This window comes from Dermacentor albipictus, chromosome 1 (assembly GCF_038994185.2).
Source record: "Dermacentor albipictus isolate Rhodes 1998 colony chromosome 1, USDA_Dalb.pri_finalv2, whole genome shotgun sequence".
In the NCBI taxonomy this organism is placed as follows: domain Eukaryota; kingdom Metazoa; phylum Arthropoda; class Arachnida; order Ixodida; family Ixodidae; genus Dermacentor; species Dermacentor albipictus.
Genome location: NC_091821.1, coordinates 244164557 through 244191857, shown reverse-complemented (window position 1 = coordinate 244191857; position 27301 = coordinate 244164557). Strand labels below are relative to the sequence as shown.

The window sequence follows — 27301 nt, the reverse complement described above, 5'->3', positions numbered from 1 at the left end:
ATAGGAAAACATAGTTTTAGAAGAGCACCGTGAAGAAGAATAAAAGAAAAGGAGCTTAATTATTTCAGTAGTGCCATTTGAGGTTGTGAATATATCCAGTGCTTGGGGCTATTCTGCAGTACGGGGCCGTGTGGTCCCCATATTTTGTGTTTCTGCCTTGTTAAAATTACCTATGACTTCCTGAGGGTATATGCTGAATATGTGGCCCATGCAGTACCTTAATTTACTTTGAGACTTAATTATAGAATAGTTAGTTGCCTGAGCTTAACTGCAGATCTAACCCTCATATATTCTAGAACCGTTCCTCCAGTGAACACTCCACCTCGACGCAAATAAGTAAGGTCCCTCTATAATTTACAAATAAGTAGATAGCATCGCCACCCCATGACAAACATGGTCGCTGCAGTTCATGGTCACTCACGGCAATTCTTGAGAACTGTATCCTCATCAATTGAGGGTTGGCACTGTGCTTAACTCGATGAAGTGGAGTAATAACTTGGAGCCAAGAATCGTTTGAGAATATCGGGGTAGAAGTAATAATTTGGTTGATTGGTTGTACCTGCCATACCATAATTATACTCACCAAAGAAAATGCACAGCCTCATTAATTGTTTCATACTGTTCGAATATACTTGCTGTTATTGTCATGTCCAGTTTGCCATGTTGTTACATTGCTAGATATGTTGCACATTACTACAAAAAAGTTCGCCTTTTACCATTGCTTTCGAGAAGCAAAATCAACATGTCATCTTATTCTTCCATGGATACATGCAATACTTCTGTAGTATAGATTGTGGTGTCAGTTAATTGTGACAGCAGGTGAAGTTGGGAGCCTCCATATATTGATTTATAATAATCAGTAATAAAGATACTTAAGAAGATCTTCCAGAAGAAGCATATATGTTCAATCCTGATGTGACAAATCTGCATGCATGGCGGATGCAATTATAACCTGGCTGTGCATTGTTGAACACCATGTGCATTTAAAGCTGCATATCGGACCAAAAACACAACACTGAAGCATCGAACTGATGGCTTTGTTTTATCTAGAGGCCATCTTGTACTATATATGCGACTGGTGCTAGTGTATTGTAGCAATTCCTTTCGCTCAACCACTGCTTAAGGGGCCCTGAAGCACTTTTTTATCCAAGTGAGAAAGGCATTTGAAGTGAAAATAGGCTATTTCAGAAATACTTTGCAGCAAAAAGTAATTCAATGCGTTCAGCAGAAGCGGAGTTATTTGCAATCGAACACGGCTTTCTCTATGCTTGCACTGCGAAGCATGGATGAAGGAAAGCATAGGAGATGCCCCGGCCAGCACGGACGTATTGAAGAAAACGTGGCGGAAGTCACTTGCTGGTTTTCGCAAAGGACGACTGGGACTGGTAACACAAACGTCAACGTTGCCATAGCAACCATGCTCCTCACTCTCGCTGCTGCTCTAGGCTTCTGAAAAGCGAAGTAGGTTTTCTCGGCCCGTGCCTTTCTCGCAGCAGATTCTGTTCGCGAGACGACCTGACTTTGCAGCCTGGTGTGTAAGCTTGAAAGTTGTGTTAGGGCATATATGAATGTGAGTGTCAGCCAGCAACAAAGACGCTCAAAGTAATCACGACATGGGTCTTCGTCGTCTTCTTAAAAAAATTATGGGGTTTTACGTGCCAAAACCACTTTCTGACTATGAGGCACGCCGTAGTGGGGGACTCCGGAAATTTCGACCACCTGGGGTTCTTTAACGTGCACCTAAATCTAAGTACACGGGTGTTTTTGCATTTCGCCCCCATCGAAATGCGGCCGCCGTGGCCGGGATTCGATCCCGCGACCTCGTGCTCAGCAGCCTAACACGATAGCCACGTCGTCTTCTTCAGCGCGCCACGAAAAAGCACAGGAGCGCGCCTGCTTCACTAAAACTGTTTCGTAGGCTCTGTTCTGACGTGTGTCGGCAGCAAACCATAGAATAAAGCAAACACTACCGGCGGCACGTAGCAGTGCAAGTTCAAAGATCCCGCCTATCTGCTCCGGCGAGCTGATTGCATGGAGGCGCAACGTGAGATGCCACACCAACAAGGCTGCATTTCCGGCAATTTCCGGCTTCAAAAACGTGAGGTCAAGGCTTCTCCTATTTTGTTTCGCCCTCCCCCACTACGTACGTGTAGGTTAAGAGACGGGCACCCCAGTTCGGTGGAATAATAAACTTTCCAATCAATCAATCAATCAATCAATCAATCAATCTTTCCTCCATTACTGCGAAGGGTATACGGCGCAGTGGGGCGTGCCCACAACGCGCCGCCATAGAGAAAGGAATACTATGGCGCCGCCTTCGAAATGTCACCGTGGCGCGCAGTTGAAATTTCATTTTGGATGCTCACGTAGATGCCACGACTTCCGCCTTTTGTGCCCACGTAAGCCAAAATGCGGTTGTACTCAGCGAGCCGCAGTGCGCTTAGCCAGTGGACTTGTGGCGGCAACCCGCGGCGTCCGCGGTATCTACGCCATGTAACCGACCGCAGCTTGATGTCAGCTATCGGCCAATAGCAGCCAGCAGCCGTCTAAGGGAATGACGAAATAAGGCGTCCGGAAGAGAGTGAGGACAGTGCCTTCTGTTGAAAATAGTGCGTTTGAGAGAAAGGTGACTTCGTAATCCGCTTGCGAGCTCCACGCTCCGTGTACGACAGCAAAACTTGGCCGAGATGTTCACATCAGCGTATGCTACCCGCGGACTATGTTATTTCACCAAGACCGAGGGGTGGTTCAGGGCGCCTTTAAGACCAGCTGATCCTGGTGATAACGTAGGCAGAGCACTATTGAGACCACTGATGAAGTGCAAAAAAGGAAAGAATTGGAACGAAATCGCCACATTATCCTGGCCTAGGTTTGCAACAGCACTCCAGTAACCACACCTGGCATATTTTTTTAAAAGGTTATCTGAATTTGCAAATACCCTACTACTACTATATAGCTACAAGCATTTTTTTTTTTAACTACAACCCAACTTGAAGACATGCAGTGAGAGATGACCAGTGTTTCCCTGACGTTGTATCAACAGCTTCCTCCTCCTATATACAGGCTGTAATATTGGGTGCATACACTGGCTATTGCATCAGAATTGTAATCAAGCACTGCATGTATCACCTTATCCACTCTCACAAATCTACTGCTTTCATTTTCTACACCTGCAAACTGCAAAGAATGCATCTGCAACACCTGCAAAGAATATTTTGCTGAGTGGAGTCCATTTGTTGAGTTTTGAAGCCTGTATGTGTAAGTTTGTGAGCATATGTGAGTACAGTAGTACAAAGTTTGGTTAAAACTGGCAATACATGGTTAGAATAAAAAGAGCACTTGCCTAACTACTAGCAAAATAAATATACTCATGCAATTGACATTTAAATTCAGGGCTTTTGCAGGTCCCTTGTTCACAATGCAAGGCTAAGGTGCCGATTATTTATGTGCTAGCCGCAGAGAGTATGTGCATATCTCAAGAAGATTACCCAACATCCGTGTTATCATATGCATTGTCAATTTGTTCCATAATGACTTTAAATGCTGATTCAAACATGCAGACTTCAACGTTGCGATTATACCAGCTGAATCCCAGTCATTGTTGCAGTTGATGTTAATGCGATACACCACCAAGGTGTTCGAGCATGCACAGCCTTTTCTGATGTTTTTGATGCTGCTGAATCCCTTATCTTAAAGTTTTCAGTCTTATGAGTGTAGAGTGCGTCGCAATTCTTGCATGATATATTGTAGATCACCCCTGAATACTTACGTTTACAAAGTCTTTCACTTGAATGAGCTGTTGCTTTAACTTACAGTGGAATCTCAATAAAAGGAAATCGCTTAACAGGACTGCCTCCTAAACGGAACGCCATGCTCATGGTTGGTTGGTTTTGTATTCACGCAATTGTATTCAGCTTTGTTTTTTGGTAAATGGAACTCCTGATAATTTTCTCCGGACCAGAACTCCTGACCAATTTTCCTGGTCTCTCGACGTTTCGTTTCAAGAGAGTCCACTGGACTTTGGCACTTGGGCAATTTTTACACCGTATCTGCCAAGAATTCTTGCAAGTCACTTGCTGGTACCTTGTGTATGGGAGATCGAGGCACAGTTCTGTGTTTCTTTAATATATATATTGAATTTCATAGCCAACAGAAGAGTAGAATTCTTTTGCTTTCGGCAGCTTTTAAGGATAGGGATTGTTGGACAGCACTTTTTTTCAGCGTGGCTAGCTTTTGCCTATGGTCTCCAGGGTCAGAGCAGATCAGACTTGTATGTAACGACTTGCATGTAATTAATTACTTGTAATTAATCACGTGTAGTTTTGTAATTGGTCGATTACTTATGTTACTGTGCAACACTCACTGTAGTTCAATTACTTTTTTTCAGCAATCAATTACAAATAACGATTTACTTTAATGACAAGACAAGCTGTAACAGGTGGCGTAGCTTTGAGCACTTGAATTTGGCAGAAAAGAGTATAAAACGCCTGCGGTTGTGTCATACAGTAGCCTCGCACGGGCGCATATTCAGACCACTAAACCAAGGCGTCAGTATTTATTTACTCCACCGCTCCACCAACGCTCCACCAGGTAGCGGCCGATGATTTGAATCGGCACTGCTCTGGCTCGATATCAATGGCCATTTCGGATGTTCACAGCAGTAAATCAGTAAATTGGATTTTCCAGCTTTTCATCACCCTACCAGGAGTGCCTTCTCCGAGCCCCAGATACAACGAAGCGTTGCACTTCCTAGACGTGAGCATCACGGCATTCGATAACCACAATATTATGTGCAAGGTGTTCATATGTTTCTATACTGCTGTTGCCTCCAGTGCGCTCATTGACCGAGTTTCCAATCTTACTAATTGTATCTTCTCATGGAAATGAGGGAAGATGACCAATGCAAATTTTTAAAAGGAATTGTTAGGTAAGGTAAATGAAGGGCTGCAGATGGCTTTGTGAAAGAGCCAGGCCAGCTCATTTTATTTACTATATTTGTGCAATGTTAACAAAGATTTGGTGCAAAATAGCATAAAAGTAATTGATTACATTTTAGTAATTGTTCAGTTACTTTTATGGGACAGTAATCAGACCCTGTAATCAATTAATTTTTGGAAGAAGTAATTGTAATTGTAATCTTTTACCTTTCTTTCTGTAACTTGTACATCTGGAGCAGATGCAGTACATACAGAGTAAGAGTGCAACTGTGATAAAGTCCTTGTGTTCAATGCGATGTGCAGAGTCAAACCTTAATTACTTGCCAGTGAGGGTCAGCTTCCTATTCATACAGTTTGAAAGTCCCCTGGAAGTACATCATATAAGGACATCGGGGAATGCATTCTGTCAATATTATTCCTCCAAGGCCAACTGAAGACTTGGAATGATGAAGTTCAGATGTTCAAGAAAAGGCATCACGCCACGCTAACAGATCACGGAGGCAACTATCCACATATTGAATGAAAAGTTTTCGGAGTCAAAAACACAACTCCACTTTTCTGATACTAACTGTGGAACAGTTGAGAAAAATAAAAACAAAAGCATGTTCTAATCCCCTACATGCAAGGATTCGGTGAGTAACTTGCAAGAATTCTAAATTTTTGATATGTAAAAATTACGTACGTGCTATTAAGAAAGTTAAAGCAACAGGTTGTCTGAGTGGGAAGCTCTTTGCAAACTTAAACGTATCTAGAGGTAATCTACAAGTTACGGTGCAAGGATTGTAATGCATCCTACATTGAAGAGACAAGAAACTTTAAAAGGACTTAGCAGCAGCAGAACAACATTGGTAGAGGCAATGCCAGCTCAAATTCCATGACGGAGCATCCTATTAACGCTAACTACAACACTGACTGGAATTTTGTTGGAGTAATCACAACAGTAAAAGCATCCACCTTAACATGTGCATTTGAAATCATTATAGATCTGACCAACAACACACACGATAAACCAGATGTGGGGTAATCTTCTTCCTTAGATATACTCCTACACACTATACCATCCAGCACATAAACAATCATACTCTGTTGACATGCCCTTCATTGTAACCAAGGCACACATACTGGCTCCAGAACATCGATTAATACAAGTATGTTTATTTTGCTAGTAATTATGCATGTGCTCATTTATTTTGACCATGTGACCACACTGCACTTCTGTATAATGATGATCTGGTTTTCGTGGTTTTCTTGGCTTCCTTGTATAAACAAACTTTGCACTCATGTAACTGTTGACCTCATTTTGTTAAGTGAGGCCATTCACTCAAAACTCAAAGTTCAATCTCATAAGCAGCTGCAGAATTCACGATGCAGATATATGCACACTTTGTGTAGCATTAGAAAATGCTCTTAAAGGGTCTTTACTGGCATACCTGGCTATACACCTTTTTTCTTTCCTTTTTTTTTTCATACAAATGTGCCTTTGCTAATATAGCTTTTCCCTCAAATAAACTAAATCATCATGCACAGGTTGTAACTGTTTTACACGCTACAGACCTGTCTGCATGATGCATTTGATCAAATTTTGTAGCACTCCTGTAGACATTTGAGGTTGCTGCAAATATATTTCTCTAGCACTGAGGGAGGAGAGTGGCTCCTGCTAAAATGATATAAGATGTACACAGCAAGCAGTGACAGATGAAGCTTGAGAGGAACAAATGACACAGTATAGCAATAACTATAAAGCAGCTACACTGTGCAAATGTTCAGAACCAACCATGTCTTTTTCATATATGACAACGAAACAAATGTAACACAGAACAAGAAAACTTCACCAAAAATGTAGTCAACATATTGAAAATGGGGGGTTGGCAGTCTGTGCATGACACCATTGATAAAATTGTTGCAGGAGCACTGCAGTAGTATACACTTGCACTTGAAGAATAAAGCGCACACTTGCTATAGAATCTACAATACAGTTTCATAAGAATTGTTAACTTCTTGCATGATAACATCAAAAAGAAAGATACAGCAAAATATAGCTATTTCATGCAGAACTATTCTGACCAGTTGAACTAGATTAATTGCCCATACCAAGCTTATACATAGTGTTTGGATACTTAAAAGGAAGAGGTCCGGATGTGTTTAATGTTTGGTTCTTGCAAACTTTCAGGGGTGCCTACAAAAAGAAGGCTTGCTGGTTATTCAATTGTTATATGTGTCATCTGTCCATTATCTGTTCTTTTAGCACTCATTAATGTTCTCATATTTAGCATGTTTAGTGCCAGCTTTGCAGACCTTTCCATCAAGATGCGAGAAAACTCCTCTCTGAAGTGTTGCGTCAGTATAAAGCACGCTGTCGCTGTCTCTTGGGCTCACAACAGTCTTGATTGCAGTGTGGTGACACCCTGGGAGCTCTTGTTAGAGAGGTCCACAAGCATAGGAATAACTACATCATAAATTCTTTAATCATGCTGCACCAGGAAGCTCTTGTTGCAGAGGTCTATAAGCATAGAAATCACTGGATAACAAAGTATTTAATTCTGCTGCACTTCATGCTGGCATTAGATAATATTTTAAGCCAGTGTGTGATATCACATTGAGTATGGTCAGCAGAATGTAGAAAATGTTCAATCACTGTACAGTTTTGCAGTGCAAGCGAATAGAATGTGTCAGCACTAACTGAGCAGCAGTGTGAAAAGTGACAGATTGATGTTTCTAATTATTGCAGTGTCGTGTATGAATAATGCCACAGCCACCAAGTGCGCCATATGGTAGAATAACCAAGCTATTACTTTGTAACAATACTGATGATGACAAGTGGCAATAGGTTGATAATTCATATACACCAGATAACTACTTATAGCAGTCCTACCTGGGATTCTGCTATCAGATGTGTGCATTGAGGTTCTCATCAAACTTTACAGGTTTTGCATAGGAATATGAGTTGTAGTCTCTATAATTTGAGACGTTAGGAAAACAGCGGTTATACTTGATCTGAATGAAGCAGGGCAACAGCCATTTCTCATTAATATAGTGAGGGCACTGACACAATACCCTTCTATATTAGCAGGTTTGCCTACTATGATTGCTCTTCATCTGTCACTCAATGAAATGGCTTGCACCAGAGCACAGAACATGTGCAGTGTCCTGTGCAGACAACAAAATATGCTGTTTAGCATTCTCCCATGAAATGCACTTTGAGTTCCTTGGCCATATTGAAAACAAAGAGCAAATAACTGTTAGGGCAAGCAACAAGTGCCACTGTTGTGCAGTAGTTGCCACTCTGATATTGGGCACATACACATCACTCAGGCATGTATAAATTTGGGATTTTTCACTTTCGCTTACTGTTTGAAGAGTCATGATCCGTCTTGGTGGCACAGGAGCTAGTGTATTAAGCTTACGTCTACACGCTAATTGTCTCCGAACTTATATGTATGTATATGCAAAATGGCTTAAATTATGCAGTTGCATTGACCACCGTGCACTTAAAAATTTGCGAGTTAAGATTTTTTAAAAGCAAGAAATCACCATTTTCATCCAGCTTTTCCTGTTGTCCATGGCTCATAAGCTTTCTTTCTTTCTTTTCTTTTAAATCTGGAAAACTTTTGAGCCATGGGCGGTATTAGTAAAGAATGGACAGACTGCGTTTGGTTGTGCATGGCTATAGTCTTTTCGCCTGCCTCATTTCTTTCTTTTCCATCACAATGTTCCCATGACTCTGCTCTACTTAGCAACTGAAATGCCACCTTATTTTTTTTCCTAACAAATGTGTAGTCACCCAATTATAGCAGATACTTTCACCTGTGGATGGTGTGTCACAACAATTCTACCATAAAAAAACCTGCAATGTCCATTGTTCTTCAGAGGCAAATTTATCTAAAATGACATAGTACAAATAATTCAACAAATCATGACAATATTGCATAAAGTTTGTGTCCCAGTTGCTTTGTCCTTTGCTGAGAAGTAGCATTAAGGTACACTGTGGACAACATAAGGGCATGTTCTCAATTAAGCTCTGTGTTTCACATGTTTCAATATGTACGTGTTATCTGTAACCAGTGAAAGCAATGCACCCTGCATGCAGACAATGCATTCCTTAAGAACAAAGTGCATTCAGGAGCACGCACATCATGTAAACTTGCCTAAGACATTAGGCAAGTTTAGCTGCTCATGTTTGTGAAATTATGCCTGCCTGTCTGAAAAAACAAATGCAGAGGTCATGCACGATAATGGCTGTGGGTTAGATCTACCTGGGCAATGAATCTCAATGAAGCACTAATACAAACCATGCCTTGGTGCTGAAAGCAAGCAAGGAATGATGACACATGCCTTTGCAAAATAAGCTTAACAAAAGTCAATGTATAAGCTATCTTCGTACTAAACAATTTTAACCTTTTATCAACACAAATTTTAAACACTCATTATGATACAGCTACATCAGCACTGAAAGACTCTAGAAGAAGCATTATGCAACTATCAAGTTAATTACATGTTATGTGCTTCTGTTCTGTGTTTGTTTTGCTGTATTGGTGCTTGCCCAAAAGCTTTCTGAACAAACAGGTACACAGGGTGCACTGGTGTGAAATGCTACAGGTTAGCAACTGAAAACACTGCACCAGATTAAATGAGCAGCTTTCAGTGGTTTCTTTACTTATGATGCATGCCTACAATGTGTCTTGCTCTGCCTTTATGGGACATATTAAACAAGCACGTATATTTTGCATCTGCAGGTTTCCAGTGAACTTTATCAATTCTCATATAATTGCCTGCCAATACAAAAATTTATCTTTGGGGAGCTTTTTACATGCTAAAGACATTTTACAGGGCAGACAGATGTGAAAGCATACTGAACAGTCATATGACTCTAACCTTGAGAAATCCACTCACATCAGACAGGCTCAGGCTGAGTACCTTTAAAAGCTACCAGCACAACATGCAGACTACTTTTGGGGGAATTCCTATTTTATAGTAGCATCAGTATGCCCTATTCGAAATAGGCTAGCAGCAGTATCCTATCAGGCATATCTCACAGTGAGCATCACTGAATAGCAACATTACTGACAAGTTAACTTGTCAAAAGCAGCATGGAGGGCAATTCCTTTTGACGAGTTGACTTATCACAGTAAGGAGACATCATGAAAAGAGGTTGATCTGACGAACATGTGAAAAGAAGATATGGATTGCTTAACTGCTGTGGACTGTTGCATTTATAGTTTACCTTACACTCAACATGGTGACTTTTTCAGAAAAATAATTGCATGCCATTCAGCAAAGTATCCCTAGATATATCGTTCAGAACAATGGAGCTGGATTAGCTGATTTCAGGCAATTCAAACTCAGTGCTCTTATCTTACATTGCACAGAACAGTGTAGTGAACAGCAGTATCACTGCAGTTTCTATAGTTTTTTGTGCCTTTCAAACAATTCAGCCCAGCAGTGCCAAAGATATATAAGCTCCTAAGGCGATTGCCCTACAGTAATGAACCACAACACAGAATGAAATTAGTCATCCCACAGGCTTACCTCTGTAACTAAGAAGCATCTAGATGTTTGATATTCAAGCAGAGCAGAATGATATGCAGTGTGTTCTATGTAAAGCGAACATATCATGGCTTTACTCAAATACCTATGTTGTTTACACTCTGTCTTACTGCTGCAGCTGTGGAAACAGCACCTTTTTAATTAAATTAGTTAGAGTACTTAATCTAACAAACAAAAAGGAGATATGAGATGGACACAATCTTAACTTGAACATATGAATACTCGTATAGCAATTTTAAATAAAAATAAAAAAGTGGCAAACATTCAGCAAAGCTCTCTATTACAGCGTATGTGGTCAGTACAAGCTCTTGCTTTGCTGTAAATCAAGTGATCATGTGCACTAAGTGATGCACCTTCCCTCAAGAATGAGGGAAGGTGGGCAGTTGTGGAATATGACTGCATTGTATCTGTGTTTTTCAATATTTATATGTACAGGCATGCTTGCAGTGGAGGTGGGGACAAAACTCATTTGCAGTGCCCCCTCTTGACTTCTTGACTATCCACAAAACAAGCAATACTAATTTTGTAGCCTATATAGAGATGTGTTCTTTACCCTCTTTCTGGATAATCATTGTGCACATCTAACATTATATACCTTAAAAACTGAAGGAATTACCAAATATTTCAAAGTAGTGTCATTTAACATTATAAAATGTTCGAAGAATATGTGGCTATACAATATCGCTGACAGAAAGTAATTAAGCAGTACTAAGACCCTCAGAATTAAAATTGCCAGACTTGGACCTTTCTGCAGCTGCTCCTTACCCCCCCCCCCCTCCCCTGACTACCAAGCAGGAGTAAAAAGGAGACAGTGTAGTTAGTCAGTCAACCATCCTGCAGCTACACAGTCCATGACCTTTATAATTTGACAGGCTTCATTGAGCTTTAGCTGCCAAGGCTTTATTTATTTATTATTATTTTATTCCTGGCTTGTCAACGCCTTTCACACAGCAATAGTGACCTGACAGTGTGAGTGGCAACACATAGTGTTTAACGCATGCCTAATGGCTTCGTTACAGCTCATAATGGAGCTTGTAGCTGTCACACTATATATAAGCATTGCAACCATACCAGCAATAAATTGTCTTAGAACTAGAAGAAAAGGCACAAGCTACTATATAGTCATTAGCAATTCAATAGCAACAATCCATTGCTCAAATGATGTGGGGCCTGACAACCAACAAAGTGAGGTTCATTACAGCAAGCTAGCTAAGAAATAGAAGAGCGTAAAAACATCTGAAGTATGGCACTGTTCCTTGGGATTGTGTAATCATTAAAGGAATGCAGTAGTGCCACTCACTCCATGAAGTATTAAACATATGGTCTAATGCGAGCATAAGGTTTTATGGCCCTTTGGTGTCGTCTGTCTACAAAGGCAACTAAAAATTTGAGCATTGATAACCACTCTTGCAACGAACACACGGTTCTTCATCTATACATACATCTAATCTAACAAATTGTGCAAAACGACTGCTATGGCTAGGACAGTTCAACAAGCACATAGTAATTGCCATTTTCAAACACTGTTCAGTAGATATTGATCATTTGGCTTTGTTGATAGAAGCTTGAAGAAAATCCAAGATCTTCTGGCTATGACTAGTGTTGATGGTGCATGTGGAAACACCTTGCAGTGGTGAAATATTTAAATACTATTAGTACAAAAAAAACTATTGTTGTACCATACATATTGTCCCCAAAATGTAAAGCAAGGTATCAGCAAGGTATCCAAGGGCAATGTTGGATGCCAGAGACATCACCACCTAAGGCAAAGGATTGAATGGATTCCAAGTATGTTTCAAATATTTCAGCACACCTGTACAAAGCATGCGCTTCAGAAAAGGATTAGAAAATGTTGACTGTAAATTATAGTGGTGATTTCCACTTCCAAGTTGCCAAAGTAAGAAAACAGATGAGGGCAGCTATTTTCTTTTCCCTTCAGTCACCTGTGAACAACATGACATGCACGTTTGTGCCATAGGACCAGAAATAAAAATAAATAAATAAAAGGAAACAATTGTGCAACCACATCATGCCTGAAGAAAGTGTCTTGGAATGCATTCAGAAGAATGCTGTCCAAATGTTGGGAGCCCACGGCATGTGGCAGTGGCCAGAATTTCAAATGCGGCACAGTATCATCTAAAAAAAGATTTAATGCAAAGTGATTGCAAGGTCACTAACATATGACAACATTTCTGCGGTCCTCTTATTTGCACATAACCCTGAGCCAGTATATAAAACAGCTTCAACTGGTCAACATAACCCAAGTAAAGCCGCTAATGTAAAGCACAATTGACTCTAGAAAACAAAAGAGGCTCATTTCGGGTGAGCTCACGCGTGTACACAGGGCTTGACACAAGTGTGTGTAGTAAACTGACCGTGCACTGTACAAAAAACAGCCAAAGTGTCATCTGCTGGCACTGCCTGACTAGTATGTCACAAACAATTGCTTCGAAACTTGTTGAAGGTAAAAAAAAGTGCAACTTTAAAACTCCTGCACTCGGTTCACACAATTGTTGCAAAGTGTGGAAGCGGACGGCAAAAAGTACCCCACGCTTGGCGCTCCACTTTTCGCGCACTTCTAAAGCAAGTGCATCTTTGCACTTGTCCTAAAAAAGTCAACACCTCATAAAAAAAGTAACGAAAAACGTCCAAAAGTGAAACGAGCAGAGGCTAAAATTTTGATCACATGGAGTAGCATATAAAAGACACGTCGATGCAGAAGAGAAAACAGCTGGAACCATGCTAGCTTGACGGAGCCACCGGGCTGCTCTAAGAAGTGGCCCGGCAACAACGAACTGCTCGCCTAACAGTAACACACTGGCGTCCGCCGCCTGAGATCAACGGGGAGAGGCAAACGACACACTCAGCAGCGCTGACTACAGGCTCGAATCCCCCACTGACGCCCTGGGGCAACCCAAGCCAACCAAGTTTGGCACAACAACCCTGTCTGTGAGCTTGCTACGGCTGCCTGACTAGAAAGGGCGAGATATGTCGATAAATATATATACGTGTCGACCGTCTACGGGCGTCTGATTGTCCCTAGGGGAACTCAAGCAGAGGCTATATCACACGCGCCTAGCACCAGCGGAAGGGCACAGCCCGCGGCCGGTCGGCGCCCTCCTTGACCAGAGGCTTGTGGAACTCGCGACCCGGCCGCGAGTGGATGGTGGCCCAGCAGTGCTCGCAGTAGTACTGCAGGCAGGTCACGTTGGCGCAGAAGAAAGGCGCGAACTTGCCGCCGCACCGGGCACCCTGGCACTCGTCACACATCTGGTCATCGAGCACGTACGGCTTGACCTCGACCTGCGCGCCGCACGAGCTCCGTGTCAGCGCATGCACGTGTGGTGTACGTGCGGCGGCAACTTACCCGCTTTTCGATGTCCCCGTGCTGCAGCTGCACGAAGCGCGCGCTGATAGCAGCAATGTAGCTCTGCTGGTTGGAGAAGGCCACGCGGCCAGCACCCTTGGGGTACTTGAGCTCGGGGTCTGTGTCAATGCCCGCGTAGCAGACACCGCCGTACAGCCGGTCCATGATCATGGCCAGCTCGACGGCCTTCAGCGGCCGCGGCACGCCGCCCACGAAGACCGTCTTGCGCGGGTCCAACGGCAGCGACGCGTCCAGCACGAAATCAGCGTCGCCGAGCCGCCAGGGCCGGATCTGTACCGGCTTGTCCTTGATGGTGGGGCTGCTCACGCACAGGTACAGCTTGTCCTCCTCCTGGATGCACGCGTCCATCAGCGCCTGCACCGAGCACTCGTCTTGGAAGAGCAGGAACGCGTAGCCCTTCGGCGGAAAGTATGACTTGCTCTCCGCCTTGTGGGGCCAGTCCACTACCAGAGGGCCGAACCGCCGGAAGCTGGCGGTGATCTCTTCCTCGTCGATGTCCGGCGGCAGCCCGCCCACGAACACCTTGCGCGAGTAGCGCTCGGCCGCGGGCTCGCCGCCCTTGGGCGAGCAACGCTGCTCCTCGAGCACCAGGTCGCCGTCCAGGAAGAAAGGCGACTTGGCGCCGGCCAAGAGCCAGGGCCCGCCGCCGCCGCCGCCGCCACCACCACCGCCGCCCGCGCGCCCTTTCCTCCGCGAAAAGCCGCCACGTCCTGCGTAGTGCACGCGCGCGCTCGGGTTCGGGTCGCGCGCTTGGCCGTCCGGCTTACCTCCGCGCGCCTGAAGCCGAGCCTCGTCGGGCCTGAACTCGGCGGCGGCGCCCGGGTATGCGGCCGTCGAGCCGAGCGTCGATGCAGCACCGAGGCCACCCCATGGCTTGCAGTAGTGGGCAGCTGCTTCAGGCGGATCCTGGCGCACCATGTCGAGCAGTTGCTGCTCGAGCGGGAACCGCAGCGTGTCCAGCGGGCCCTGGGCGACCTGGGGGGCCGCGTGCGCCACCGCTCAGGCAACGATCGGGCGCTTCCGCGGAGCGCCGCCATGTTGGCGCATGCGCGCCCTGCGAGGTGGGCAGCACCCCCGAACAGGAGTAGCATCCCTCGGGGGCCGCTCACCTGGAAGCCGTCCTCGTCCGGCTTGGGCAGCGAAGTGCTCCGACGAAACTTGGGGCTCTCTTTGCCGGCCGGCGAGAGCGGCCCAAGGCTGGGAACCGAGCGCTTCTGGGTCAAACCGCTCCACGGTGGGCTCGACCAGCTCGGCTGCTGCGGGCTGCTCCAGCTGGAGTAGGCCTTGAACAGGGGGGGCCCCTGAGGCGGCGGGCCCCTAGTCGGCGCAGCGAAATTGTGCGCACCCGTGATGGCCCGCCGCTGGGGGTGGCCTGCGCCCAGCATCGGGCTCGGGAAGCTGGGAAAAGCCAGCGTGCCGTTAACAGTCGGAATGCCCTGGATAAAGGCTTCGTCCGTCGCCACAGCTGACCAAAAGTTGGCTCCCGAGGTGGCGATCACCTCTGACGAGAAGCCCATTTGCAGCGGAGAAGGCACTACGTCCGGGCTCTCCGTCTTCTCGGGCAGCGAATTTGCTGCCGGGTCTTCCCCTTTGCCCTTGCGCGACGAATACTCTTCTAGGGCTTGTTCTCCGTTGGATGTAGTCTCGACACTTGCAGTCGACAGCTGGGATGAGGCCTGTTTGCCGGCGCTCTTCTCAAGCAGCAGGTCGTCTTGCATCGTGTGGCCAATTTGATCGGGAGTAAAGAATAGGGCGCTGTTACCTGGATTGGGCTGGAACTCGACTGGAGACAAGGCCCTCACATTGGCGGATACACTGAAAGTATAATCCCCCATAAGGCTGTTCAAAAACACCGTGTTTTTACAGCCAGTGCAGGCCAAGTCTCCTCGACCGTCGACACCGCAGACGCACTGCAGCAGAAAACGCCGTCTGCGTTCCGTTTCTGCTACTACTGCGACATCTGTTGCCAATGGAATTTCCGACTCACTGTTTAATCAAAATAATACACAACACAAGAAAACAATTCTGTATTAATATAGCAAGCGCATTGAAATTCCAACTTAATCATTTAATCAAATCATTGTCTTCTTTTCATCACACGAAAAACATCGTCTGCTAGGTCGACTGTTGGCGCATTCGGATGCAGACATATATGGAATCGCACGTTGGCAAGCCAACATTGTTGTCGACCTTTTACGCCATCAAAAACAAGGTTAACTTTGCGACTTACCTTTTACCTATGGCGACAGTTTCGTCAAGAAGCTGCCGTGATGTTCTTCCAAACAGAACGTTTCACTATCAAGATGGCGGCTCACAATTCGGTTATTAATTTGTGTTCATTACGCATACTTTGCCGCCGTATATATAGCCGCCAAGATTACTGTTTACTACACTAAAGGTAGTTTTACTCCATAAGATGAGGATCCACCAAGGTACGTTCGACTTTTCAGATTTATGCTAGAATAGTGAGGTGTGAGATTGCGATTTTGCAGTGCAAAGGAAAAGAACACCTAGCAGCAGCGTTCGTCTGCTACGGCTGACACTGCAACGCGAAACTGCCCCGCAGCAAAACACAAAAGATCAATATACTGCGTTGTCAAAACAAAATCCCACAAAAATAATGAAAAACAACTTTAAACATTATTATAAAAACGCCGAAAATTGATGAGTTTAGTCTAGTTTACTTCTGTTATAAAAAAGTGTCGTACTTCCTGCTTGTGCCCGCTGTCCCTCAGATGCTGTAACGCAGCGGCGCATCGTCAAGGCCAGCTAGGCAGATTAGAGGTACGCATTGTGGCGTTGTTCTGATGTCGTTAAGCGTGTCTCATAGCAAATTGGACATCTGTGAGATCGTTGTTGCAGAAATTTTCAATTTGACATTGTTAACATCTTTCTGTTGCGTGCCCAAGGCAGTTCTTCGCGCATAAGGCGAGTGACAGTCTTTAGGCTACGAGTAGCAACACTCGCTGGGAACGTGACCCACTTGGAAGGTTCCAGGTGGCTATGTAGGTGCCATCCGCTAACATGAGCACTGCAAGTACCGATGGCCCCTGCGAACGGTGAGTGTGGCGCCGCAAGCGAAGTGGGTCGAGCTGATGCCCCTCTTTGTCCTGCAGGCGCTACTGTTGGGTGTGTTTCGCATCGGAAGACGAAGAGCGCGACGCAGCTTGGGTGCAGCCGTGTAAATGCCGCGGAACTACGAAATGGGTGCACCAGGCCTGCCTACAGCGCTGGATCGACGAGAAGCAGGGGGGTAACAGTGCGGCAAAAGTGGCGTGCCCGCAGTGCAGCAGCGAATACGTGGTGGTGCTGCCCAGTCTTGGTGAGGACGCGCAATCGCGCGCGCCCGACATAATCTTTCAGGCCGCCGCGTTGTCTCGCAGGGGGCCCCGTGTACCTGCTGGACCTGGTGGATCGGAGCGTGTACCGCGCGTGCCCGTTTGTGGCGGCGGGACTGCTCATGGGATCGGTGTACTGGACGGCCGTCACGTACGGCGCCGTGACAGTGATGCAGGTGCTGGGCCATAAGCAAGGCCTTAGTGTCATGGAGCAAGCCGACCCGCTTTTCCTGCTTGTCGGCCTGCCAAGCATTCCCGTAGTACTGGTGCTGGCGCGCATGGTGCGCTGGGAGGACTACCTGCTGCGACTGTGGTGGCGGCGATCAGCGCCGCTGGCCAAGCGGCTGCTGCTTGTGGTGCCGCCGCAGGATCCGTTGTCGGCCACAAGGCTGCTGTGCGGCGCCTTGCTGCTGCCCACAGTTGCGAGCCTGGTTGGCCGTCTCTTCTTCGGCCGGCTGGCGCCGTCGCAGCGTAGCCTGCTGGGCGGCTTGGCCTTTGTCGCCCTCAAGGGTGCCGCAAAGATCTACCTCAAGCGGCACCAGTATCTACGCCAGTGCCGCCGCCGCGTGCTTAACTACGAGCAGCAACAGACGCCGCTACCATAGGTCTGCGCGAAAACATGGACGCAGGGATTCATAGCTTTGTGTATTTTAAAGATGCAGCCACTTGGGTAGCGGTCGGCTTGCTTCTCACTTTTGACACCATCGACCATCGAGGAAACCTTCATTTGTGCCCTGCCCAAGGGCATTCACTGGCAGATTTCAGTCGACTTGGTGTTTTTTTTGGGATGGTAACCGTTGTGCATACATGACAAGAACAGCCACTTCTGTGTGCTACAAAAATAGCAAGAAAGTTGCGCTCTGGTTAAGCAGGACTTAGAATCAAGATTTTTTATAGAACCAAGAAAAACAAAAGCCATGGAATGGTTCCAATAACATGAATTTAACCTGTGGATGTTTCAAATAAAATACAAAATATGCACTTTGGTTGTCATATATAAAAGTGACCACAATTCATTATGCTTTAAGAGGCAGTTTCAATGCATATACAACTGAAATGTAAGCAAAATCACTTTGCACATGACATATATGCATCTAATGTTCAGAGTGTTCTATATTCTGATCAAAAGGATGCAGTTTGCTGATGTGCACTGGCTGCTGTGATAATCGGCTACTGCATTACACACTTTGAGCTGTGTGGATTGTGCCTTAAGTAACTGTCAGCTGCATCTTTTCGTGCTGTTAACATTATTGTTCATTTAGCAGAAAGGTGTGTGGTTTGCTATAGCCTCCAAATCTTATCTTAGTGATTTTGTTGCAGTGTCATATTTTTCACAATGAGAAAGGTGACATGCGCTAATAGGTTGTGCACCTTATGCTCGTAAGTAAGCACGATTTTTACCATTGTAAAGCTCTAACTTGAATATTGCATCAGCTAGGAGTGGAATTTTATTGTTAGTGTTTCATATATTACAGGAGCTGCACTTAAAATTTTGTAGAAACTTCCATTATCAGGCATTTGATCATGGCAATTTTAGTGGTGGACTTTACTTGGTGAGCTGGTTACAGACAGATTTGTAGCCAGCACACTTCACCGAGAAGTCGTACATGACTTTGCCATAACAGGCATGTGAAACCAATGCCATTTTGGAGCCCTGTTTTCTTTTTTCAGTTGTACATATGCGTTTGTGAAGAGGTGTGGCTGGGAAAACATTCTGGATGTTGTGGGATCTCCAGCTTTGGTTTGCGCATTCTTGACCATGTAGCAAGGAGCTACCTTATTGCACCATCTGCAATGTTGTTACTGTCTTTGTTATCAAAAATATTTGTTTCTGGGAGCTAGTCAAGAAAGTCGATTTCAGTGTATTTGCATATTATGAAAGAGCACAAACTTGTGTGAATTCCAGCAGTCATTTCCTTTGTTTTGCAATTTCTCCCAAGTCTGACATCTGGGGAAACAAAAAGAAGTAAGCAGTAGGCTACTTGACAGTAGCATTTAAAATGGAACAGCACAGACACAGCCAAGATGAGACAAAACAGACAAAACATTTTTGCTCCTCTCCTGTCTAATCTTCCTTTGGCCATGTCTTTGTTTGGGCTATCCATTTTAGGCAGCAAAGAAGTGACATTTAATGTTGCTTTACCATATTGAGGGTAATGTGGCATACATTACCAATGAAACCAAGGCACTGACTCTCACATTTTGTGGAGCCTGTTTTCATAAATACGCTTCTGTTCCTGGGGTTAACATAAAAGCAAACAAAATTAGGGGGAGATTATTGACATTAAGGCCGAATTTAGAACTGCTGATCTGACTGTAGTGCAGTTAAATTTTAAGCGTTCACCGATTACATCGCGGTTTGTACTCTTGAAAAGGTCGATATTCTGGTGCAGCTGTAAAGGAAGCTACAAAGAGAGTTTGCGTGCATAAAAGTACATGAAATGTTCTGCACTTACACACAGTAGGCAGTACCTAAAATGGCTGCAACACAATACAGGAAAGCACTGATGTGCTACTATGTCTGGTTGAAACATGAATGAGGGAAAACCTTTGAAAAGCCTTGTAACTAAATGCAAGTCAAATGCAGTTTCAGTACATATCTGGCTGATTGTCATTCTATAACCCCGAGACTCTGTCCAGAGGAGAGTCATGCTTGTATCAGACAGGCTGTTGAAGCAGACCTGAACCCAAACCTGAAATGGTGTCCCTTGATAATTTTCTTTCTGGCCGTGAGACAACTATAATATAGCTTACTGTGCTGTCCAGTATAGCTACGATCTGGCGTAGCATCAGTTAATGGGTACTGGCATTGACCAGAAAAGGCCAACTTGTCTGCATTTCCACACAAACTTTTAAGGTTTGCTAATGTACTGAGTCAGCACAACAAGCAGTGCATTCAAGTGCCACAATTCCTCCAGTCCAGAACTACTAGAAGCATAGCAAATGCCAGTATTTCAAAAGTAATAATAATGACGATTGCATTGGTGCCATGCAAAAATTTTTCACTGCCTTGGGTAACCGCTGCTGGCAAAGCAAGCCATATTGTGCATGTTTCGTCCATGGAGGAAGAGAGAGAGGGAGAAACAACTAGGAGGAAGCATGATGTCATGCAGCTATGCTCGGCAGCAAGGCCTCTGATGCCACGCTTCCCTTTCTCTCTCCCTTTGGAGCTCATTGGTGCACTGGCTCTTAGGAAAATGGCCTGCACACAGTCGTTGGATCTTTAAGGCACTGTTTTGTTGGTGGTAGATCTTAGTGATGCCCGCATTGCGATAAGCTCATGCCACACTCTCCACCACATTTCATAACATGCCCACAAGGTAGCTAAAAATACCGCTCGCCTATGATGGGTTCATGGGCTCTCTTTGCCCATGAACTTTTGCTTATATTTTTTACAAATAGACTGCGGAAATTGTTGCGTGACACTCGCTCCTAGTTTTTCCCTCCATTATTTCATAATTATAGTAATTGAACTGAAATCTGCATCTAGTGGGCTTATAGTGGCTTTGGGTTGAAAGAATTGTGCCTTTCGTGATTGTCCATTGAATTCACCACCTATTATGCTTACCGCTCTAGTATTGCAGTAGGAAAGTTTACATGCAGGTGTACAAGTTATGGTACATTTTACTAGTCTCTTCAGAGAGCTTTAGAACACACTGTCGCAGTGCTTTACATTCGATTAGCAGAAATCGGGCACCCAGGCTAAATTCAACTATTTTATTTCACTCAACGTCGTCTTGGATGGCTCTGCTCCACTCGTGACTTTTTGCGGGGAGCGCCTTCGAGATATGGTGAAGTTCTGGTCACACAACTACCTCTTACTTCCTGTTCTTTGCATCGCCGCCAGGGTAAATCCACCTGGTAGCGAAGCTTCCGTAGAAGCCCGTACGTTCAAAACATTGCAGTTCATCGGTGGTTCATGGGGCTTGGCGCAATCTGTGTGATGAGGGAACACTTCCGGCAGAACAAAAAATATTGTGACACCACATCCTTTAAAAACATAAGTGACATCACTTTTGTTGTTAAAGGCGCGAAAATTGTTTTCGTGGCCAACCATTAGAGCTGCATTTTCAAATGCCACGCAACTTAACTTGGTGGGCGTTTCGAGCTTTTAGCGCTCGAAATGTTGTAGCAGAATGTCAGTCGCGCAGGTGTCGAAATTGCATCCATGCACAAAAGTTTCTCTGCAGACCAAAGAAACCTTTGGGCGTTGAATGCTGGTTGCATCGTCGGACACCAAGCACATTGGCCAGTGCAGCCACACAAATGCAGCCAAAGTAAACAATTATCTGGTGGTCGTAACTTGCTACTTTTGACTGAAGTAGAAAAACGATGAAACAAAGCTTGCAAACACTGAACCACCAGAATTTAGACAAACGTTGACGAGCAAAAGAAGAAAACATGAAGGGAGCGCATAGTAGCAGGTGAACTTTACAAGCGTGCCTTTCTGCGTGTAATTGATAGCGGCATAAACGCCCCCCTTTTATAGCGGGTGCTGAAAAAAAGGTATTTATTGTGAATAATAAATTAGGGTGCTGTGTTTTCTTTCCTCCCCAAACATATGTAACATTGATTAGGAATATTTTTGTTGACTGATCAGTTTAAGAAAAGGTTTTTCTTTCTCATTGTTTGTTCCCTCCTCACATAGTCACACTTCAATCGCTGCTCCCATAACCACCCTTGGTCATGCCAGTGATGATTGGTTGTGGACCGCTTTTTGCCTGAAGCTTTGCGACCCATTTGAAACCACCTTGTTGCCGCTACCATTGTGCACAGAGAGTTTCTCACTATAACACCTAGAGGGAAATCTGGCGCCACCGTCTATGGGAGTTTCCTAAGGGGTGCTGTGCCGTCATGGGAATGACGGTATATGTGTCTGCAAGGCTTGTGTTGGCTGGTGTTTTAAGAGGCTTCATCTAAAACGTGGATATGGCTACACAAATAACGCATTCTTAAAGTAAAATCTTCATAAAATATTTCCATTCATGCATATTACATCTTCACTCACCTACAGTGCATGACCAAGCGAAGAAAAACAAGAACAGACGACAAACTGTTTCAAAGCGAGCACGAATTTTGTCGTCTGTCCTCGACTTTAGCGGTCCGCTGATACTTTTTACGTATCGTATAGTTGTATATGCAATAACAAGTTCTCCTAGTTAAACAAAACATGTTTTTGCATAATAATAAAGGTAAAACAGCTTTTTACGTGCTGTTTTTGTAGAAAATGAATCATTGTGACAGACGGAATGGTGCTTGCCAGGCACATCCTCAAGGTGTCCTGGCTCTCCGAGAACGATGCCAATCTGAAGTCGCAATATACCAGCATGCGCATGTATACCACAGTGCAACAGTGCCAGATTTTCCTCTAGGTAATATAGTGAGAAACTCTATGCCATTGTGTCAGCCCGAGCTGCTTGCGTTGTACCCGCTTCCTGTGTTTACTCAGAGAGGGCTCTGGCGTGCTTGCACTAGTATGTTCACAGTGCTCATCACACATTTAGCCTGTGTGGGAGTCCTCTAGCTCACATTTCAGACGAGAGCCTGGATAGGAGAGAACAGATTAATGTACAATTACTTCCCCTCAGCTAATTATGGTTGCTACCTTTTTTGAAAAGAAAACCAGGCACTGAGAGGAAGCGAGATGTGTTTTACGAGTACTAGGGCTATTTTTTTTTTACCTACACTAGCTACACGAGTATAGGTAGTGTAGGAAGTTGACATTTTTTTTTACTTGGTGTAGAAGACTGTAGCTCTGCCCACCTACATGAAGCCATTTTTTATGGTTGTAGTGTAGCATTAAAACTGTACTTTCTAGACTGTGATTTCAATGTGTGCAGGCAGCAGAAGACAAACAAGCAGGCTGGCGTTGGAAATGTGTGGTGCCATTTTGTCTGGGACTGTCGGTGCTGATATAGCGACGATAGTGAATATTCACTGCAAGGACGGTAGCTAAGTGCTGGCGTGAACATGTGTCACAGAGGAAGGTGAGCTAATCTTCAAAGAAGATAATTACCTTACTCGCAGATGGTGCAGGCTGTTTCAGTCTCCACGCTGTATTATACGCATTGAGAAGGTGTCTTCGTGCCCTGAACATTCACAATTTATTTCGCTGCAGTTTGTCTAGATATGTTGATTAAAGGAAACCTTTACATTGGCGTTTAGCTTTAGGCAAGGGCATATACGCAGCCAGTAAGTGTGAAGTCGGGCAAAGTCCGAAGTCGGGCGCTTTTCGTCTGCTCATGCAGGAGACGATGCGCTGTCTGATCAGATCGGCTACAGCCCAGCGAGCCAAGTGCAGCACACGACGTCATAGCCTGTGCCCTGCACTACGCTCGTCTACATGAGCCTGCACGAAGTTTAGGATTTTAAAAAAATGCTCTAGCGTATGTAAAAACAGATGGAACTAATGCAGTAGTGTAGCAATTGCATGACTTTACATAAAATTTTGGTACACATTGAAAAAAAAAAAAAAAAGACCAGCTAGTAACGTTGACGGCCAGCTTAGCATTGTTTCCGTATCTCGGGGGTGTGTGGAAGCAGGACAATGAACAATGTGAATCCATTTTGCTTATGTGAGCAAACTGGTCGTTGCAGCTGATGCAATAAGTGCCAACAGCCAGTGGGTGGCCACCAAGATGTATTGTAGGGAAGTAGAAATTGCACTTGGACTCTTAAGAGAAAGCTCAGATGAAAAAAGAAAAAAAGAAAGAAACGAAAGCGAGAAGATGAACCGCTCAGTCTCTCAGCTTGTCGTTCAGTCTCTCAAGTGGGCATGAATCTGCTTGCAGCAATTGTGTTGTATGCTATGAAAGAATGTCCGACAGAATGTCTGCGATGCAGATTACAATGTGGTGATTAAGGGAGAACCAAAAAGTCGACAAGTGGTGTGTCGATGTGTGGGTCGAACCGGCAACCGGCAGCTTGAGGGACAAACTGGTTATGCTGGTGGAAACACAGCCAAGTGGCAAGCCTAAATGATTGTGTTCCACATCGTGGCTACTTTAGGCGGTGTACTAAGCTATCCCTGAACCTGCTTTAAGTTCTATACTTAGAAAGTTCCAGAACCCAAAACTGAATTGAAAGGCTGGAAATTCGTATAAGGCTGCAGTTTCTTTATTTAAATTTTGTCACAAATTCTTGGGTGTGATCCATACAAACTTTTATTTGTATTGAAATTCAGTGGATGTGCTGGTGGCTTTCTGCAGCATCTGATAACCTCCCTCTCTTTTTTTTTTTTTTTTTAGCTTCATTCGCTTTCTCAGTTGTCAGTTGTTATCGCTGGCAGTGGTCTTGGAGCTGGAAGAATCATCTCAAGATAATATCGTCTGTGGATGCAGCCTCACACTCGTGAAGCATCTGAAATTCCTCCCCACAGGAAAAGGAAGTATGGGCCAATGAACAGTACAAAAACTTGACATCGAAAAAGTAACAAGACAAACCAAAGAGCAGCTGAGGTACAAGCCATGTTTTTAAGGAGCATCATTATCATCGTAAGCTTATATTCATACAAGAGAAGCGGCACGACGGTACCACAAGGGTCTTTTGTGCACTCGCAAAAGTGCACTTACCAGCAGGCTCAACAACCAGTGTGTCACAGAAACAGAGTGACTGTTGTTCTTACATCGATGTTCCTCAAATCTCTTTCTGAGTTATTCATTTGCGAAAATGTGGATATGGCCATCACATAAAAAAATATATGTTAATGCCATTTACCATTAAGAGCAAAACAGCTCAAATACATAGGATGATGCAAGAGCAAAGGAATGTCTCTCTTCAGTACATTTAGGGAAGCGGAATAGCTCTTGCCAGCCGCAACTGCCTTTTTCTATGTGAACCCATTGATAGTGAAGGGAAGTCAAGAGTGAAGAAAAGAATCCTACAAATGTATGTTTGCCTCTTTGTGTACCCTACCCACATCCAGAATAATTACTTTACAGATTGCATCAGCCTGAAGAGGAGGCACCCTAACGTTTCAGCAACAATGGACACACCTTGTTGCACACCACATAAATTAATGATGAAAACTGGCATGTGTGGATGAAAAAGACAGCTTGCAACACAAATGCACTGTAAAGTTTCAAAAGGGATCAAGAAAGGCGTTTTGTTGGCATTCTTCCAGGAACCTCTTCGTTAACTCTCTTCATAATGGGTGCTTGCCTTGTTGAGAGAATGCACCCCAAAGGATGTATGGCTGAGTTGATCTTTTGCAGAAATTAGGGTTGCTTGCATCTTGTGAACAAGCCCCCTTCCACACCCTTCATGTTGAGGAGGTTCATGACACCACCACACCTGAGCAAAGTGTTGTGGGCCATAGACAGGCCATGGGGTGGTAATAACAAAACAAAGAATTAGAAGATGTAATTCCCTCGTGCATCTATGCATGTTTCTTTTCTACGAGGGAAAGGGGGGGGGGGGGGGCATTGCTGCATTTTTGGTCTGCTCATAAGGGCTAGATTGATGAGTCTGGATGGATGCAGTCTGTGCACCGAAGAGTACTGGCATGTCGGCCAAGGCACCTGCACTACGAAACTTGGATATTCCAGCTTCGCTCCATGGCTGAGATGTCTGAGGAATGTTTAGAAATCAATGGTTACAGCAACAAAAGCTCACAAAACATGAACTGACATTTAAACACACACACAAAAAAAAATTGTGTTCTCTGGTGAGCAAACAAGCATGGTGTGTTTTCTTAGAACCATTTATGACACTGATGCAGCGGAATATCGCTGTACAAAGTAGCCAAGCTCAGAATTAGGTGTTCTTTAAAAGCACTCCCATGGGCTTGCAGGCCAGAAAGCAAACTTGGCAGGACGAAATGAAATAGTCTCTCAGAGTTGTCACTGCTAACTGCTAAATAGTCTCTCAGAGTTGTCACTGCTGGTGGCTGTTGCTATTTGGTGATGATTTGACTTATTATAGTAGCAGTTTTTCCAGCCATGGCTGGCTAAAAGTGACGAAGTGAGTTGCACTTGCAGCCGAAACATGGGGTGGGAGAAGAGTAAGCTGAACTGCATGGGTCATTACACTGGTTGCAACTTTCACATCTGAATGTCATCTGCAAAACGGCACAAGCGAAACTTTATGCTTCCTCACAACCACATGTGGCAAAATGTACCCACCTTGCATTTCCCATTACCTCAAGCACTCCTGCAGCAGCACTAGAAAAGCTGTGCGTTTTCTTGAAAACTGTGTGGAGGCTGTCACACTGTCGTAACTCTAACGTGTATTTTGTGCAAAGCTATCAAGAGCCCGGCAATTAAGCTTGCTACCCATGTTTGTAGTGGTCACTGTTCATTTTGTTTCTTTTGATCCTAGAGTATCAAGTATTGTGATGCAAGGAAGGAAGGAAAGAAGAATTGTTTCCTTGTTTCTTGCATGAGCATTATTTTGAGGCTTATTTTAGTGCTTGTCTCATGTACGGTCTATATGAAGAGCTTGGAAATTGGTTGCATGGCAGCCGAAAATTGAACATAGATGGATCTTGCACAGACCTTTAGCAGCATGTGTTGCGCACCATTTTCCATGAATTGCTTTTCTGTTTTCATTTGCTGTTGCTTTCCCTATTCATAAGTCTGTGTAAATATGTTGAGTGCACATTTCTTGCTAGCTGCACATGGGGAAAGTTCAGGAAATCTAGTTTGCAGAATGTTTTGTGCAACATATGAAAAATCTGTAAATAGAGACAAATTAGAAAGGACAGACTTTGACAAATGTTACATCAGGGTTTTGGTTTCGAAACCGAAACTTCTCACCCTCAGTGGGCGCTGATGCCAACCTAACATCTTTTGCATCATTATGTCATTTACTGCATAAAACAGTTAACAGCATGTCATGATAACATAACAGTGTTACAGTCCATAACAATCCATTTTTAGCAATTAATTTTTACTGTGGTATTTACCCAACAATCATTAAGTTTTGAAAACTATGTTTTCTATGATGCTGCTTTTGCAAAATCTTCATACCTCGGCATGTTCATGTGCACTGGATGTGATTTAAAACCTAATTTCTTGGGACATCAATGCTTTGCACACTGATCACTTTGTGGTTTGTTTTGAGGTGAAACTTCAGCTGACTAGTACAGGTAATGT

General features: G+C 44.4%; 2 protein-coding genes across 4 annotated transcripts; one reads left to right on the top strand and one right to left on the bottom strand.

The window, feature by feature from the left end:
• Window positions 1-12611: 12611 nt before the first annotated feature.
• orb2 lies at window positions 12612-16439 on the bottom strand. Of its 3 annotated transcripts, XM_065439679.1 has the most exons (5): window positions 16100-16439; window positions 14979-15684; window positions 14637-14844; window positions 13849-14579; window positions 12612-13784 (listed from the first exon to the last, which is right to left on the bottom strand). In XM_065439679.1, exons 2-5 carry the CDS (start codon window positions 15585-15587, stop codon window positions 13557-13559), a joined length of 1776 nt encoding a protein of 591 aa, XP_065295751.1. In that variant the 5' UTR covers window positions 15588-15684; window positions 16100-16439; the 3' UTR covers window positions 12612-13556. The 3 variants fall into 3 exon arrangements, with proteins under 3 accessions (XP_065295751.1, XP_065295750.1, XP_065295749.1); XM_065439678.2 differs by lacking the exon at window positions 16100-16439 and having other exon boundaries at window positions 14979-16056; XM_065439677.2 differs by lacking the exon at window positions 16100-16439 and having other exon boundaries at window positions 13849-14844; window positions 14979-16062.
• A 146-nt stretch (window positions 16440-16585) lies between these two features.
• On the top strand, window positions 16586-18188 carry LOC135907909 (E3 ubiquitin-protein ligase MARCHF5). The gene is made up of 3 exons (XM_065439680.1): window positions 16586-16928; window positions 16986-17191; window positions 17253-18188. The coding sequence occupies exons 1-3, from the start codon at window positions 16894-16896 to the stop codon at window positions 17810-17812; spliced, it is 801 nt and encodes a 266-aa protein (XP_065295752.1). The 5' UTR covers window positions 16586-16893; the 3' UTR covers window positions 17813-18188.
• Window positions 18189-27301: the final 9113 nt, after the last annotated feature.

Bases quoted from the DNA above. Each gene is read 5' to 3' on its own strand.
- orb2 (XM_065439677.2), bottom strand. From the start codon at position 15,704: ATGGGGGATTATACTTTCAGTGTATCCGCCAATGTGAGGGCCTTGTCT. The intron at 14,845-14,978 runs GTGAGCGGCCCC...GCGGCCCCCCAG, and splicing joins CGGACGAGGACGGCTTCCAG to GTCGCCCAGGGCCCGCTGGA. The intron at 13,785-13,848 runs GTAAGTTGCCGC...TGCGGCGCGCAG, and splicing joins ACGGGGACATCGAAAAGCGG to GTCGAGGTCAAGCCGTACGT.
- LOC135907909 (XM_065439680.1), top strand. From the start codon at position 16,894: ATGAGCACTGCAAGTACCGATGGCCCCTGCGAACG. The intron at 16,929-16,985 runs GTGAGTGTGGCG...TTTGTCCTGCAG, and splicing joins ACCGATGGCCCCTGCGAACG to GCGCTACTGTTGGGTGTGTT. The intron at 17,192-17,252 runs GTGAGGACGCGC...GTTGTCTCGCAG, and splicing joins GGTGGTGCTGCCCAGTCTTG to GGGGCCCCGTGTACCTGCTG.